The 14,359-nt window shown below is 41.4% G+C and overlaps 1 protein-coding gene across 4 annotated transcripts in view; it reads right to left on the minus strand.

Annotated features, from left to right (window-relative positions):
• ano10a (anoctamin 10a) overlaps positions 1 to 14,359 on the minus strand; it is a 39,215-nt gene that overhangs the window by 15,367 nt on the left and 9,489 nt on the right. For all 4 annotated transcript variants that reach the window (XM_042423397.1, XM_042423396.1, XM_042423398.1 and 1 more), the window contains 6 exons: positions 13,897 to 13,952; positions 13,714 to 13,788; positions 13,163 to 13,351; positions 12,829 to 13,020; positions 11,750 to 11,878; positions 679 to 795 (listed from right to left, as the gene is read on the minus strand). In XM_042423397.1, the coding sequence (XP_042279331.1) occupies positions 679 to 795; positions 11,750 to 11,878; positions 12,829 to 13,020; positions 13,163 to 13,351; positions 13,714 to 13,788; positions 13,897 to 13,952 (758 nt within the window). The remainder of the gene's footprint in view (positions 1 to 678; positions 796 to 11,749; positions 11,879 to 12,828; positions 13,021 to 13,162; positions 13,352 to 13,713; positions 13,789 to 13,896; positions 13,953 to 14,359) is intronic.

A 14,359-nucleotide genomic window follows, 5' to 3' on the forward strand; every position in this document is an offset into this window, starting at 1 on the left:
AAAGAAGAAGTATATGTTAAAAGATACATAATACAACTTTAACTTGCTACGGATTATCTAAGGAGGACAGCATCTTTGTTCAGACTGACTGTAAGGGCGTTTTCAAACTTACAGTTCATTTGCTGTGATCCAAATCTGTGGAGAAGTTGTAAATTGTTGTGTTTTACCTTAAAGCAAACCAGAATGCATATCACTAAAAGCCACATGGTCAGATGAGTCTGGGACAGAACTCATAGTTTAAATGCAGGAAGAAGGTCCTGAAGGAGGTCCTGTCTGCCCAACATATTCATTCCTAGTTCAGGTTAGAAACTGATTGCTAGCTGTTAACGGTTGATTTCTCTCATCTGCATCCCAGCATGCAAAGCACATCTGGTTACCGGAGCCGTTTAGCTAAAACTTGCAGATTATGTCTTTTAGTCGGGTCAGATCAAGATTGGATCACGTTCCGACCGCAAACAAACTGCTCCAGAATTTGTTTGTGACTATACAGAAACTACTTCCTCTAAAGAGTTTATGTGCAGTTGTTTTGGTCCACACCCGAGTAGGAATGCTGCGTTCGGATCTGCCCAAACAAACTGTACCACAGTGGAGAACAAACCGAACTAAACAACGCAGGGTTGAAAACACCCAAAGTTGAAGCTTGCCTCCATCCATACAGAGACCATGAAGAGGTTGTACCTTTTTCTTGAGCGCCTCCAGTGATTCAAACTCCAGACGGGCCAGTTTGATCTGGATGTGTTTGGGAACATCTGGGATGAGGAAGGTCAGGATGAACTTGAAGGCCAGCAGCCCATGCTGAAATCAAAGACAGACAAATGCATCACAGGGATTAATATACTTATGGGTCAACTTCAGCTTTTATTTGCCTCCTTTTTATAAAAAAAAAAAAAAACTGTAGGAAGGAAAACATGCTTTGACAGAGAGATCAACATGTCGTGATTATGTTTTTAAAGGACTGTGTCCTTCATGAGACACTGTGCTGGAAAAGCAGACAGGACAGAAGAAGAGAAGGGGAGTGACTCTCCTCACCGTGAGACTGACAGCCTCTCTACAAATGTCCTTGAAGCTCATCGAGGACAAAAAATAAAGCAGTTTGGTTCAACAGAACAGTCAGCATTGGCTCTGTACGCTACATACATATAAAAATAAATATGCAATCACCTGAGGGTACATATGAACAAAAGAGTGCTTAACATATGAGCTAGTACCCAAACAACTGTGTGTTAATAAATGCCTTCACTCAGCACACTTGTTTTTCTCAGACCTCAGCTTCTCTCCTCTGTCAGAGCTCTGGTTATCAGAAACAGCTGACCAGCCCTCCACTGAATCAGCAGGGTGCGTGTTTTCCCACGAAGATGACAGTACACATCCACTCATATGTATGCTGAGCAAACACGGCTCCCGACCGGCCACTATACACACGTTTTAACCCGCACAAACACACTCACACACCTGCACCAGTCCATCTGGAGGACTGCCAACCACCATCAGCTCCTTTGATTCAGTACCCTTTTCCTCATCACAGTAATGGACTCATGTATGCTCTCATTTATGCTACAGTAGATGTAACAAATGGTTAGACAGAGAGCAGAGAAGAGGGCACACTGTTCCACGGAAATTGGTTTCAGGCTTATTGAACTAAGTGATTTGAGTAAGACGAATCATTGAGCTTCTGTGTTCTAATATAATATGTAATAATATATAATATGTTCAGTTCTAATATTTTCTTTAACAGGATATGTTCACATTACACACATTTACTGAGAAAACTCAAAACCAGAATATTCTCAGCAAGTTCTAAGCATATTGTGGAGTTCTAGGGAGTGTCTTTTTTCTATCATTTCTAAGCAGATTTAGGGATGTTTATTAGTACACAGAGATGATATCATCTTCAGGAAGTGTAAGTCACACTGAATCTATTCAGATATTCTAACATCATTATGTGCAGGTCACACTAGATGAGGTTTCTGGCAAATTTCGGGGAAAAAAAATGCGGTGCCTTAATTTGCAAGAATTTTATAATTAGCGTAATGAAGTTCTGTTCTTTGCCTTTGCAGTTTATATTACGGATTTTTACTGACGCAAGGGCAAGAAGCACAGACTCAGAAGTTTTTGTCATTCCAGTCAGCACAGCAGCCCCACAAATTAACAAGGAGAACAAGCTAAGAAATCCCTGATCTTAGTGACTTGTCATGGTGATTGAAAGTGCACCATAAAGACTGCAGCTCTTAGTTGATTGCTAATGCTATTCAAGCCTAATTTATATTTCTGTGTGTTCAGCAGCACAAGGTTGGACGCCCCGGTGAAGACTGGAAGGAGAATGTGGCTTGTGAAATGCTGTTGTTCTTTTTTAAGGTTTGACAATAAATTCTGTTTCATCTGACATAATGGATGTGATCAAACTCCAGGTGCTCAGTTTGAGAGGTATTTTTTTTCGTTGTCGTTGCTATACTGAGTACATTAAGCCGGAAAAGGAACTTGACTGATCTTCTCCTTCACCCTTACGATGACCCGAGTCTCCTCCTGTGCATTCACAATGACCGAGCCTTCCTCCAGACACAGAGCTGGTAAAGAAAAAGCTTCTTAATGGAGCCAAAGTGAGTCCCTAGTAGCATCTTTAATGTTATCTTTGCCATTTCTGTAATGAGAATAATCATCCTCTGTCCCAGACAGTGTCCTAACCTGAAGAATAAAATTTTGAGAGACGAGAGCAGACAGGTCTTTAAGAGACTGGCACAAATCAAAAGGGACCACAGTGCAACTGCTACTTCCACTACTCAGTATTCAGCACTATATCCTGTTACCATGGCACCCCTTCACTGTTAATTGGAAAATTAGCATTTCAATCCACCATCAATTCAACTGATGAGGAACTACTAATTCTGCCATTTCATGTGTGATCCCACATGAGCAGAATATGTCATTCAAACCCAGACTCTCTGGCACATGTTAATCTGTGGAGTCATCACTACTCTTCACTTCATTTCCTTATTCTTGCCCACTGTTGCTCATCAGAGTACCTGTATCTACAAATTCTGGATAAAATACAATTATTAAAACCCTGCTGTGGGTTTTAATAATTGTTTCATGCCTCAAAAACAAAAAACTGAAATAAATCATAGACTTCACTGTGATATTCTAAATGACTGATCACATACGAGCTAAAGGGAGATGTCACTCAAAAGCAGCTACAATTCATTCTATCAATAAAGCAAAAAATCCTGATCAAAAAAGGATAAAAACAACCCCCCAGCAAAACATGAATCTAACCCTATTAGGGGTAACAGTCCACACATATGGTTTCCCTACAGACTAATACCTGTATCCGGAGACCATCCTATTATAGGAGGTTAGGATGGAAGATTAAGTTGCCTGGTACACCGAGTCCCAAGCCCTGTCTGCGAGGTAAGACCATACACACAGTACGACGCTGGGCTAGGCTGATTTCTTTCAGAGTCCAGGTCTGATGCTTCTGCAGTTGCCGGTGGGCGAAAGCTAATCTGATTATCTAAAAAACAGTGTAATGGGATTACTGTGTGGTGGGCTGCTGAAAATAACCTTGGAGAAATAAGACAAATTGAAAAACACATACAGTATGAAAGGTGACACACATGGGAACCTCTATCGGTGTGCCGAGCTACAATATCAATAAGCTGTATGTCTTTGTTGAAATGATACTTTAGGACGTTAGCATAGACTTAATGGATTAGCATCATGATTTAAGCTTTCACACTAAAGTGGACTGAAAGCTGATAAAAAATGACCTATAATTAAAATCTACCTGCTGAAAATTTAATGAATAAAGCCTGACTGGATGTGCATTATAGTAGAATACTATGTTTACTTGCTTGAAACTGGGACGTGATTAAGTGCAGTTAATCCAGTGCAGTCACCCACAGCTCCATATGCATGAATTGGTTATAAGCTCAGTGGCGATCTGGTCAGTTCTGTGTGATGTTCGGGTTTTACTGGCACTATTGGTTCAGGACAGTCCAGCAGGTCAACAAATCATCGCTTCAACACGCAATTATACCACATCGGCTGCTTGTTGTACACTTCAAATCACACGTAAAATGACAAATCCTTCTATCTACTAGGTCATAAGGTTGACATGATGCCTCCTTTCGTTTTTCGGGCTTTGTGAGCAGACACAGTTCAGAGTCCCTGTTTGGTTGGCTCGGCTGCACTGAAATGAGTAGATTATAACAGACAGACCCGTGACTCTGAAAGAAAGTGTCTGTTTCTGTAGCAGGCTGGCCGGTTGCCTGGTTACTGCTCACTGATGTGTGTAAGCCCTATACAGTAATTACCCAGGTATCATAGCACCGCTGCTGAAAAGCGACGAGGCACTGCCCTCCCGCCCGCCCCCACCCCGACTCCATAACCAAGATAAGAGGGGCTGAATGATGTTATTTTAACCCTCCGCTGTTTGAATCTTCATTCTCTCTTTAAAGCAAGATGATTCTAACTATTGTAAGGATGACGACTGGGCTAACAAGAGAAATCTGAACACGCTCTGTGGCTCTCTGTCCGCCTGAAGCCCAGCACTAATAAGAGTCTGGGTTAGAGGTTCTATTCCCGCTGGAGGTACTGAAAAATGCATGCACTCCCAGACCTGTTAACGGCTTTAGATAAAAAGTGCTTCTCTAATGGCGATATATTGGATGTTGTGTCAATAAGCGATATCTGTGTGCAGCTCCCTCTTGGTACGCTTAACATTATACAACCTGCTTCTCATTATTCTTGTTGTCCCATCTCTTTAATAGCCTGCTTGCTCTTGCTCTATTCTAGGAAATGTGCTGGATGGTAACAGGGAGGAACGTGCTTAGATGTACAATCAGCTAGTGACTCAGGTTCATCATCCCAACGCAGGCACTGCTTCCCTCTCCCTCTCTCAGTCCATCTTCCCCTCATTCTCTCTCTCTCCTCAGACCTATCAGTTCTTCCCTTAACCCTGTTTCCCCATCTCCTCCCTTCTGTCTGTTTCCGCCTTCGTTTCATTTGTCCACCCTTTTTCACTCCTACTATCTTGACTTTAATCCGAGCCGTCTGTCACAGGCCTGTGGTACACACACAAACACATATATACACACACATATGCACAGACAGGTCTAACTGATCTAGTGTGCCTTCATGTGTAGGATGGATCGCTGACACACAAGCAAACAGGAAGATGGAGTAAATAGCCTAACACATGCTGTGAGCTGCCCTTGTTTTTTTTGTTTTTTTCTGTGTTCACCAGAGCAGCACCTCACTTCCTCTCCTTATTCAGGTGAGGGGGCAGAGTATATGTCAAACAGAGAGCATCTCCCCCGAGGCCAGCGTGCAGTCTGGTGCTATAAAAAGTCATGTTCACTTCTATTCAGCCCAGGAGACAGTTTGAAGGAGGTCGGAATGGATGAGAAGTGGCATGTTCCCTGTTAGCACAAGAGCATCAGACTTTCCCCACCGCTCCTTGGCTGAGTTTTTAATCAACAAGACTAAAAGCCCAAAGTTCTTGTAGCAGCCCAGAGGACTACAGATTAAACCCAAACCAAAGTGGTGGACCAACAGTAAACAAACTGATGATTTTGCTGTTGTTAGAGTCTGACCAGTAATGCTGTTAAAATTATGGTTTGTCCTGAGGATGGCACAAAAGGAAAGACCATGGGGTCATTAAAATAATAAAAAACAAACATTGTCCCCATGGGAGCAGATTCAGATTCAGTACTCCTTTTCATAAAGTACATTTACTTTCACACGAGTAGCACAGAATTATTAGAATCCTGCATCAGGTGTTTACATGCCATGATATCCAGGTTTCTATTGGACTGCTCCAGCTCACTAGGTTTCTCATAACCACAATATGGTCTTATGCAGGTTTCTGAAATCAGGATATAGAGTTTACATGTGCAACACGTAACTTACATAATCACATAATTTTAATAATGATCAAACCATTGACTCCATTGACTTTATGGCCTGCGTGGACGTGTCTATGTTTTCCCACTAATTTATTTTCCTGTAATTTCTCACCCCCTCTCTATTCATCCATCATTTTCTGAGTCAGGGGCACTTGGAATCTATCATATTCACTTTAATCGACTATAACAAGTATTGACTGTAGACGTTTTGCCTGTTTATAAATGTAAAAATCTTTTAAAACAGTCAAGCTGTAGGTTCTTGTTTGCAGTCTGCCTAGCTGAGAATACAAAATAACCTCTAATAAAGTAAAAAGCTGTGGGCTGCTGGCCAATCAGTAGAGCATAAGTGCATTGTCATTATACCTGTGGCTCTCAAAGCAGAGTCTGTTGACCATCAAGGCTTCTTTATAAAGCCTCGAGGGAGTCTCCAGCAAAAAGACAGTCTTAATTTACTTAATTAAATTAGATAAGATAAGAAATATGTGTCTCTCCAACCATTCATCCCTTAGACTTATAGTCTCAGCAGTCAATACCACAGCAGTGGTGACAAAAGTCTTTCCGTCTTACTCGGACAAAATACACATCTGGTAGTCAGCAGCCTGTGAAGTAGAGCGAACCTCAACTAACTCGATCCATCATTCACCAAAAGTGAACTCCAACCAAAGAAAAGTGTAATTACACTCAAGGTTATCCTGACAGCTGCCGAAAAAGAAAAATCACAAACGGTGAACAACTTTTCATGAACAGAGGAGTTCATCATTCAGCTCTCTGTGTGCGGACCACACATTCAATCAAACACGCAAGCGATCAATATGACCCAGTTTCTGCCTCAGCATCAGCAGCGACCTGCTGTACAGTAAGGTACAGTAGGCTGTGTAGTGCATTTTACGGTCTGAGACATAAACTAGATGGTTAGAACAATCTCCCCTCAGGAGCTTGTTAAAGTAGCACAAACACACACACAAATGTTTTCTCCATGATGTGTCCTGATAAAACCTCTCCACACTGTATCATCCCTCCTGTTCACTACAGCCTCGCTATTTCTCTGTTTGTGCTGTTATTCTCAGCATTTTCTCTGGAGGCATGTGTATGTATTTCTGTGCTGTCGGAGTAGAACGCAGAGGAAACGGGAATGGGCTGATGCTAACGTTAATAGAGGTGGACTCAGCAGAGGAAGAATCTGGGATGGGAAATTTGGATTTAACACACACACACACACACGCACACACACAAACACAAACAGGCACACACAAAAAAGGCCCAAACAATGCTAGGCTGGCAGGAATACACACAGAAAAATCTCTCTCCTTCTGTCTCACTCTATCACTCACAGATCTGTGTTGAGTTAGTTTGGACTCTGGCTCCATCTAGTGGGCAAAAACCTTCAACAGTCCCCTGTCTACAGTAGTGTTGTGGAGGATATACACAAGCATGAAGCAGGTCTGTACCTCCACGTTTTAATGAAAGACCCTACAAGGCAACAAGATGAGTGTACAGGGATTAGTTTTATTGCTGGGAGTTACTTTGTTTGCAATAAACATTGCAAGTGAACCAGCTGGCAAATCTGATTCACACAAATGTGACAACAGAGACTTCCCCCTGCATAGCTCCCACTCAAGTGACTGGAATCAGCCTGATAAAAAACATCCCTGCAGAGATAAAAAGGCATTTTATTTATGATGGATACAAGAGGAAAAAAGGGAGGGGTGTGACAAAAACTCCCAACCTTTATTATCTAAAACACTCAACTGATTAAAGGAAAAGTGGACAAGCTTCGAGCAAACATTCACTACTTGTATTTATACAGGGAAGCTTGTGTTCTCGCCTTTTCTGAAACCTGGCTTAGTGAGACTGTGCTGGACTCTGATGTTTGTCCAGATGGATTTACTATCACACATGGACCGATGCAGAGAGACTAACATTACAGGCAAGGAGCAAGGAGGGTGTGTGTGTGTCATGATACATGACAGATGGTGAAAAACAACGGTGGTGAGGAAGAAGATCTGTACCCCTGATATTGAACTTTTATCACTGTCCCTGCGCACCTCAAAAGTTTTTTTAATATTACCCAAGAATTTGATGAAATCTCCCCAGATGTGCCCAAGTTCATAATGGATGATTTTAATAACTGTACCCTAAAACGCACACCGTCTACCTATTCTCAGTATGTCACCTGCCCTACAAGAAAAAACAAAACCACTGATTTGTGTTATGGCTCCATCCCTAAGGCTTATTAATCCATTGCCAAGGCCCCCCTAGGTGGCTTAGACCACAATGTTGTCCTTCTTAGACCAACCTACAGACAGGTTCTGAAGAGGGTGAAGTCAGTGGAAAAGCAGATCCAGGTGTGGGACGTGGACAGTGCTGAGACTCTGAAAGGGTGCTTTGAGTGCACATCACGGAACGTTTTTGAGGATTCATCTGCCGATTTAGATGAGATGACAGAAGTAATCTCGGGCTATACAGACTTCTATGTGGGTGTGGTTATTTCAGCGAAGACTAGCAGAGTGTACCCAAACGACAAGCCGTGGTTGACTAAAGGGTTAAAGGAGGTACTAAATCAGAAAAAGACGGTTTTTGCTCCTGGGAGCCTGCAGGACAGGAAGGAGATACAGAGGAAGGTAAACAAGGAAAACAAGACCAAATGCCAGTACAGGGACAAAGTACAGTGTACCCTTACCGAGGGCAACACTAGGGCTGCATGGGCTAGCATAAAAACCATGGCATATGCCAACCTTTAACCCTCCTAATGTGTTAGAAAAGGTTTACACCTTTAGTGTTCACGGGTCAAATTTGACCCGTGTTTGAATTCATTAACAAGCACTGAAAAAAACACTAATTATCATCCAGTAAAATATTTTACCTGCTAAGTGACTTATTATTCATCAATAACCATAACATATATGCTTACTTTGCTATTTTATGTGGCTTAGATCACATTTAACTTACAATGTACAAATTGTTTTTAGTTTAAAATAGGCACAATTTATCTATTTTATTGCTTATGATGAACAGAACAGGTAAATAAGACCATGAGATGATCTGATAAACAAAATAATTCCCAAAATAACTTGTTTATATTTTCTTACACATTAAAAATGTGCATGCTGTACCAGGTGTGCGCTGAGACGTGAGAAATAAATCACGAGAAAGCCGCAGCCTATATACTGCTATACAGCTGGGGAACAGGAGGTGTGTGTCTGTGTCTGTGTGTGCATGTGTGTACGTGCATGTGTGTGTGTCTGTCATAGGCTACTTTTGGGGACAAATATCAGACTAAAGACCAGTTAATTGGGGACGGCTTGTTCGATGGGGGACGACAGCTGTGTCCCCAAATAGGGAAAAAGCTGATGTTTGGGTCAGTGGTTAAGGTTATGGTTAGAGTAAGTCTCCAGGGAATGAATGTAAGTCTACTTAATGTCCCCTAAAGTGACCTAGGTCAACACGTGTGTGTGTGTGTCTGTGTGTGTGTGTTGAGATGTGAGAAATAAAGTGCAAGAAAGCTGCAGCCTGCTGTACAGATATACATTGCTATACAGATATATCCATATATAGTGGGGGGACAGGAGATGTGCGTGTGTGTGTGTGTGTGTCTATGGGGAGTGAGTGAAGAGAGAGAGAAATTATCTTTTAATAATATTAATACATAATTTTAATATTATTACACAATATTATTATACTATTTTTATAGGATTTCATTATTATTATTTTTGTTTTGTTGTAATTTTTGTTATTCATGATGGTTTGGCAACATTTACTAGGTATTTCTGTGCATAAACAACCCAAAAAATTGGACCCCTGTCCAGATGAGAGGGTGTGCCTCTCTTCAGCTAACAAAGTGAATGAATTTTTCACTCACTTCGAGACAGGGAGTGGTGACAACATTCCTGCTCGGCAAGAGACAGACAATGCTGGGATAGTCAACACACTCATCATCAAGGAGGAGTAGTGCAGCGAGTGTTTGAGAGCACAAACACACACAAGAGCCCAGAGCCTGATAACATCAGTGTCAGGGTGTTGAAACACTCAGTCCAACTGAGTGGGATTTTCTGCTCCCTCTTTCAACACTCACTGGACTACAGCTGGTCCCATCATCTTAATGACTACAGGCCCACAACACCATTATAACACTTTTAAACTTTATGTATATGCATCTGGAGGGTTATAAAACACATGCATGAGTCCTTTTTGCTGATTTCTCTTCTGCATGAAACGGGTCTTCTGAAAGAGCAGATTGGACTGGACTCAAAACTGATCCCATAGAATTTGAGTTTCTTTATGGGCAGATCTCAAAGGGTAAGGGTAGGCAACACTGTGTCAGAGGTACGTTTTACCTCTACTGGCACACCACAGGACAGTGTGCTGTCACCTTTGCTATATTTTTTATACACGGACTGTTGTCACAGCAGATACCTTAATTACATTACCATGTAATTAAGTTTGCAGATGACACCGCCGTGGTCAGCCTATTGGAGCAGAATGAAGTCGAACATGATCCAGTTCTAAATGACTTTGTTGACTGGTATAAGGCCTCACATTTGAATCTGAACCAAATAACTGATTTTAGATTTTAGATGTGACGTTGCACCACCAACTATATCTAGGATCAGAGGAGAGGAGACTGAGGTGGTGACGGAGTATGAGTATCTTGGTCTTATTATAGATCACAAACTCTCCTGGGACTAATGTGCTGATGCTATTTTTAAGAAGGGCCAACAGTGCATTTACTTTCTTAGAAAACTGAACTTTTTTAACGTCTCACTCTATTTTACAAATCTTTTATTGAGAGTATCCTCTTTTACTGTATTGTATGCTAGTATGGACATTCCAAAATCACTCAAAAGAACAAATTAGAAAAAATTGTGAAGACCTGTGGGAAAACCATGGGGGAGCAGCAGGCTGACTTTTACCACCTGTACCTGACCAAGCTGACTGAGGAGGCAGACAAGGTCTGTATGGATACATCCCATCCACTTTCAGTGAAGTTCCAGCCACTCCCTTCTGGTCAGAGGTAGAGGTACACCAAGATCAGAACCAACTGAGCAAAAAACTCATTTATTCCCATGTGGTAGCCATGGGGGGTCTGGGGAAATCCATGGACTAAGGGAAGTGGAATACATGGATACATAGGGGATGTGCAGTATATTCACTATTTATTTTTATTACAATTGTTGGTACATGCACATTAAATGCCTGCCTGGACGGTGATTATATTTATGATGGCTGCTATAGATGATTTTGGACTATTGTTGTTTTTGTTTATCTGATGGTCTGTGCTGTACCACAAATTGCCTCTCGGACATTAAAGTTTTCTAAGTCTAAGTCTATGTCCTCTTAACTTGTTTTGTTTTGTAGTTTCCGACAGCATTTTAGATAGTGTCATCTAGCTAGTGTCAACATCTTATTTTTGACTAGGAGCAAACTTGTTCACCAACGTGTCTGAGGGGCAATGAAGCACAGTGTGGGGGTTGGCAGCGATTGTACCCAGACACAATGGGTTACAATAACAAAAAATACAAGGTGGATTAGAACTTACAGTATATATCCGATACTGATTGATTAAAAGTAGCCATGATCGACTCTGGTTGCAATTCTGCAGACGGCTCTGGACATCACCAATTTGAACACAAACTGACTTGACCCTGCTCCTTAGAGGCTGCTAGTGCTTTAGCCACTCTGGTATGAAACAAGCCATGCCTTGTTTTATAATAAGTCATACCAAAACAATTAGAAAACCACTGACGCACTGCAAAATATAGCACAGATGTTATGTGACCGCTACACAAAGGCCTACTGTACAGTGCAGATAGAGAGTGTCTTTCTCTATGCATGTATATATTCATTACCTCAATAGCCACTGTCCACAGTATGAGCTGCATCTCTGACTCTGGGAAATAAGCCTTGACTTGTGGAGACATGCCGATGAGTGCGCAGTTGGTCACAACGGCTATCACACTCATGGCCTCAAAGGCGAGCTGAAAACAGAGAGCGAGAAACAGTGAATGACTTGTTTCCAAAAATAGAAACCATTTTTGCCAGCTGAGCACAGTGTAGAGTAGTGATACCTTGTTCTCTATCAACCTGCCCTGTAGCTTGTTAAAAATATAACTAACAATATTTCTCGAGGTATAATATTCTCAGGAACAGCGTACTCGGATAACATTTCATATAGAAGTTAACTATGGCAACAAGAGAGGATGTATGTGTCATTTATTGTCCTTAAAAGGATAGGTTCACACATTTTCAAGACTGTCCTAAAACAATAATCAGGAGCCCAAATCAACATTGACACATGTTTTTCTGACTGTAATCATTCGTCCTGTTCATACTGACCATTAAGAGGTCCCTTCATAATGCACTTTCAATTTAAATAATGGGGGACAAATCCACAGCCCTCCTCCTGTGCAAAAATGTGTTTAAAAGCTTACTTGAAGCTGAAATGAGGCTTCAGTTGCACAAATTAGTCAAAAAAAGTCAATATCTGCCATTTTAGTGCCAAAGTACTTCTTTGTTAAGATCATTCCACTGCAGCTGAGCAGGAAAAGACTGTCCGTCGAGACACACGGAGGAATTTTTTTACTAACAAGACTGTAAATGTGGAAGGCATCCACTTTATCAGATGGCTGAAGCCTCATATTAGCTTCAGATTAACTTTTAAACACAAATGAGGACTGTGGATTTTGTCCCCCCCCTCACTTGCATTTGGTAGGAAGGAATCTTCTAACGGTCAGTATGAATATGAGCAAAACCTGTTGCAACGTTCATATGGGCACCTGACTATTGTTTTAAGAATTGTAACCTATCCTTTAAAACCAAAGAATATCAGGTCAACTACCTTTATTGTGTCAAAAAAAATCTGTTAAAGTTGCTGGAGCAAACTGTCTCAGTAATTCACACACAGGCTAGCTGTCTTTGCGTGGCTCACCTGCCAGACTCCTATGTTTGCTGCTGGGTCCGAGAAGGGTCGTTTGAACACACGGCACATCTTGAAGGCATCGGAGTAAATCTCGGTGATGTTGTTCAACACCACGAGGACAGCGGATAGAGGGTAGACGCACGAGAACAGACTGACATAACCGAAGAGCAGGAACAGCTCCAGATAGTCATCAAATGTACCCTGAGAGAAAGAGAGAGAAGTACAGGCCGACATATTGATATACACTCACGCCCACAGAATAAAGGAGGATCAAGGAGGATTTTAAATACCAAAATCATGCGAAGGCTTTGATCTGAATAAAAAAAAGACTAAGTGTGCCTACCAAGTACGTGCTCATGTCGGCCTCCAGTCGGACCTGCTCGGCCAGAGGAAGCTCCTTGTCCTCCAGGGTTCTTCTCTTCCGGATTTTACGGATCATCTTCTTGTTGCGTCTCCTCTGGAGCCAGTAAGGCAGGAAAGCCTCCATGAACTGATTCAAGATCTGACTGGTGATCAACAAGGTGGCCAGACTCTGGGAACAGACAACGACCAGAGAAGATGACACCAGACACCAGGTGGAGCAAGGAGGAAGGAGGACAGGAAGGATTTATGTCATGAAACGATGTAAAGGAGGAAAGGGAAGAAAAAGAGAAGGGGAACAGAAAAAAAGCTAGACAAAGAGGGAAGAAAGAAAGTAGTAAGTGGGGATAAATGGAAGGTGAGAAGTTTATGTTAAGTTAAAATGTAATGAGGGAAATAATGAAGTAATCAGGAAAGGAAGGAATCAAAGAATTAAGCTCAGAAGAAGGAAACCGAAAAGAACAGAAACAGAAAAAGAGGAAGGGATGAAGGAAGAGAGGTAACCAGGAGAAGAAGGGAGGATGTTATGCTTACCTGTCTGAGCAGCACTATGTCTTGCATTACGAAGGCGATGTAAAACAGTGAGGCGAAGCAGTTGAAGAAGTTGAACTAAGGAGAAATGATGATAAGTTGAGTGTTGACAAGTAAAACTGCGCTCTGACCACTGAAGGATGAAATTAGCAATGTTTTGGAAAACATAAAGTCATTTATACTCACTACTAACACTTTGAGGACCAAGTGATTCTGATATGAGGACTCTAACCTGTGATTTTCTAAATACACAGAGAGGAAAAAAACATTTGGAGCGTGTTAGTACCACAAATTAACTGCTGAGATCCTCTGCTCTTCTCTGTTTCTCACATCACATTTCCTTCCTCAACCTACAGAAATATCACAAGCAATCTTTCCATAACTCTTAATTCATTTTGTCCAATATCCAAAAAGAATCAGGCAAAAATCAAAACGTTTCCTTATATAAATATGATTTATGATTGTGTTGGGTTGAGTCCAATCAAAAATAAACTTGTTACTTGAAGGATGTTTTCTGCTTGTTTCAGTTTAAAAATACTACTTCACTAGTTTAGTATTGTTCTTCCATAAAGTTGTGGGACTTGTGAGACACATATCAGAATTGTCAAAATTAATGCAGCAGACCATTAGTCTGGGTCAAGATCAAAAA

This window comes from Thunnus maccoyii, chromosome 10 (assembly GCF_910596095.1).
Source record: "Thunnus maccoyii chromosome 10, fThuMac1.1, whole genome shotgun sequence".
Classification (NCBI taxonomy): Eukaryota; Metazoa; Chordata; class Actinopteri; order Scombriformes; family Scombridae; genus Thunnus; species Thunnus maccoyii.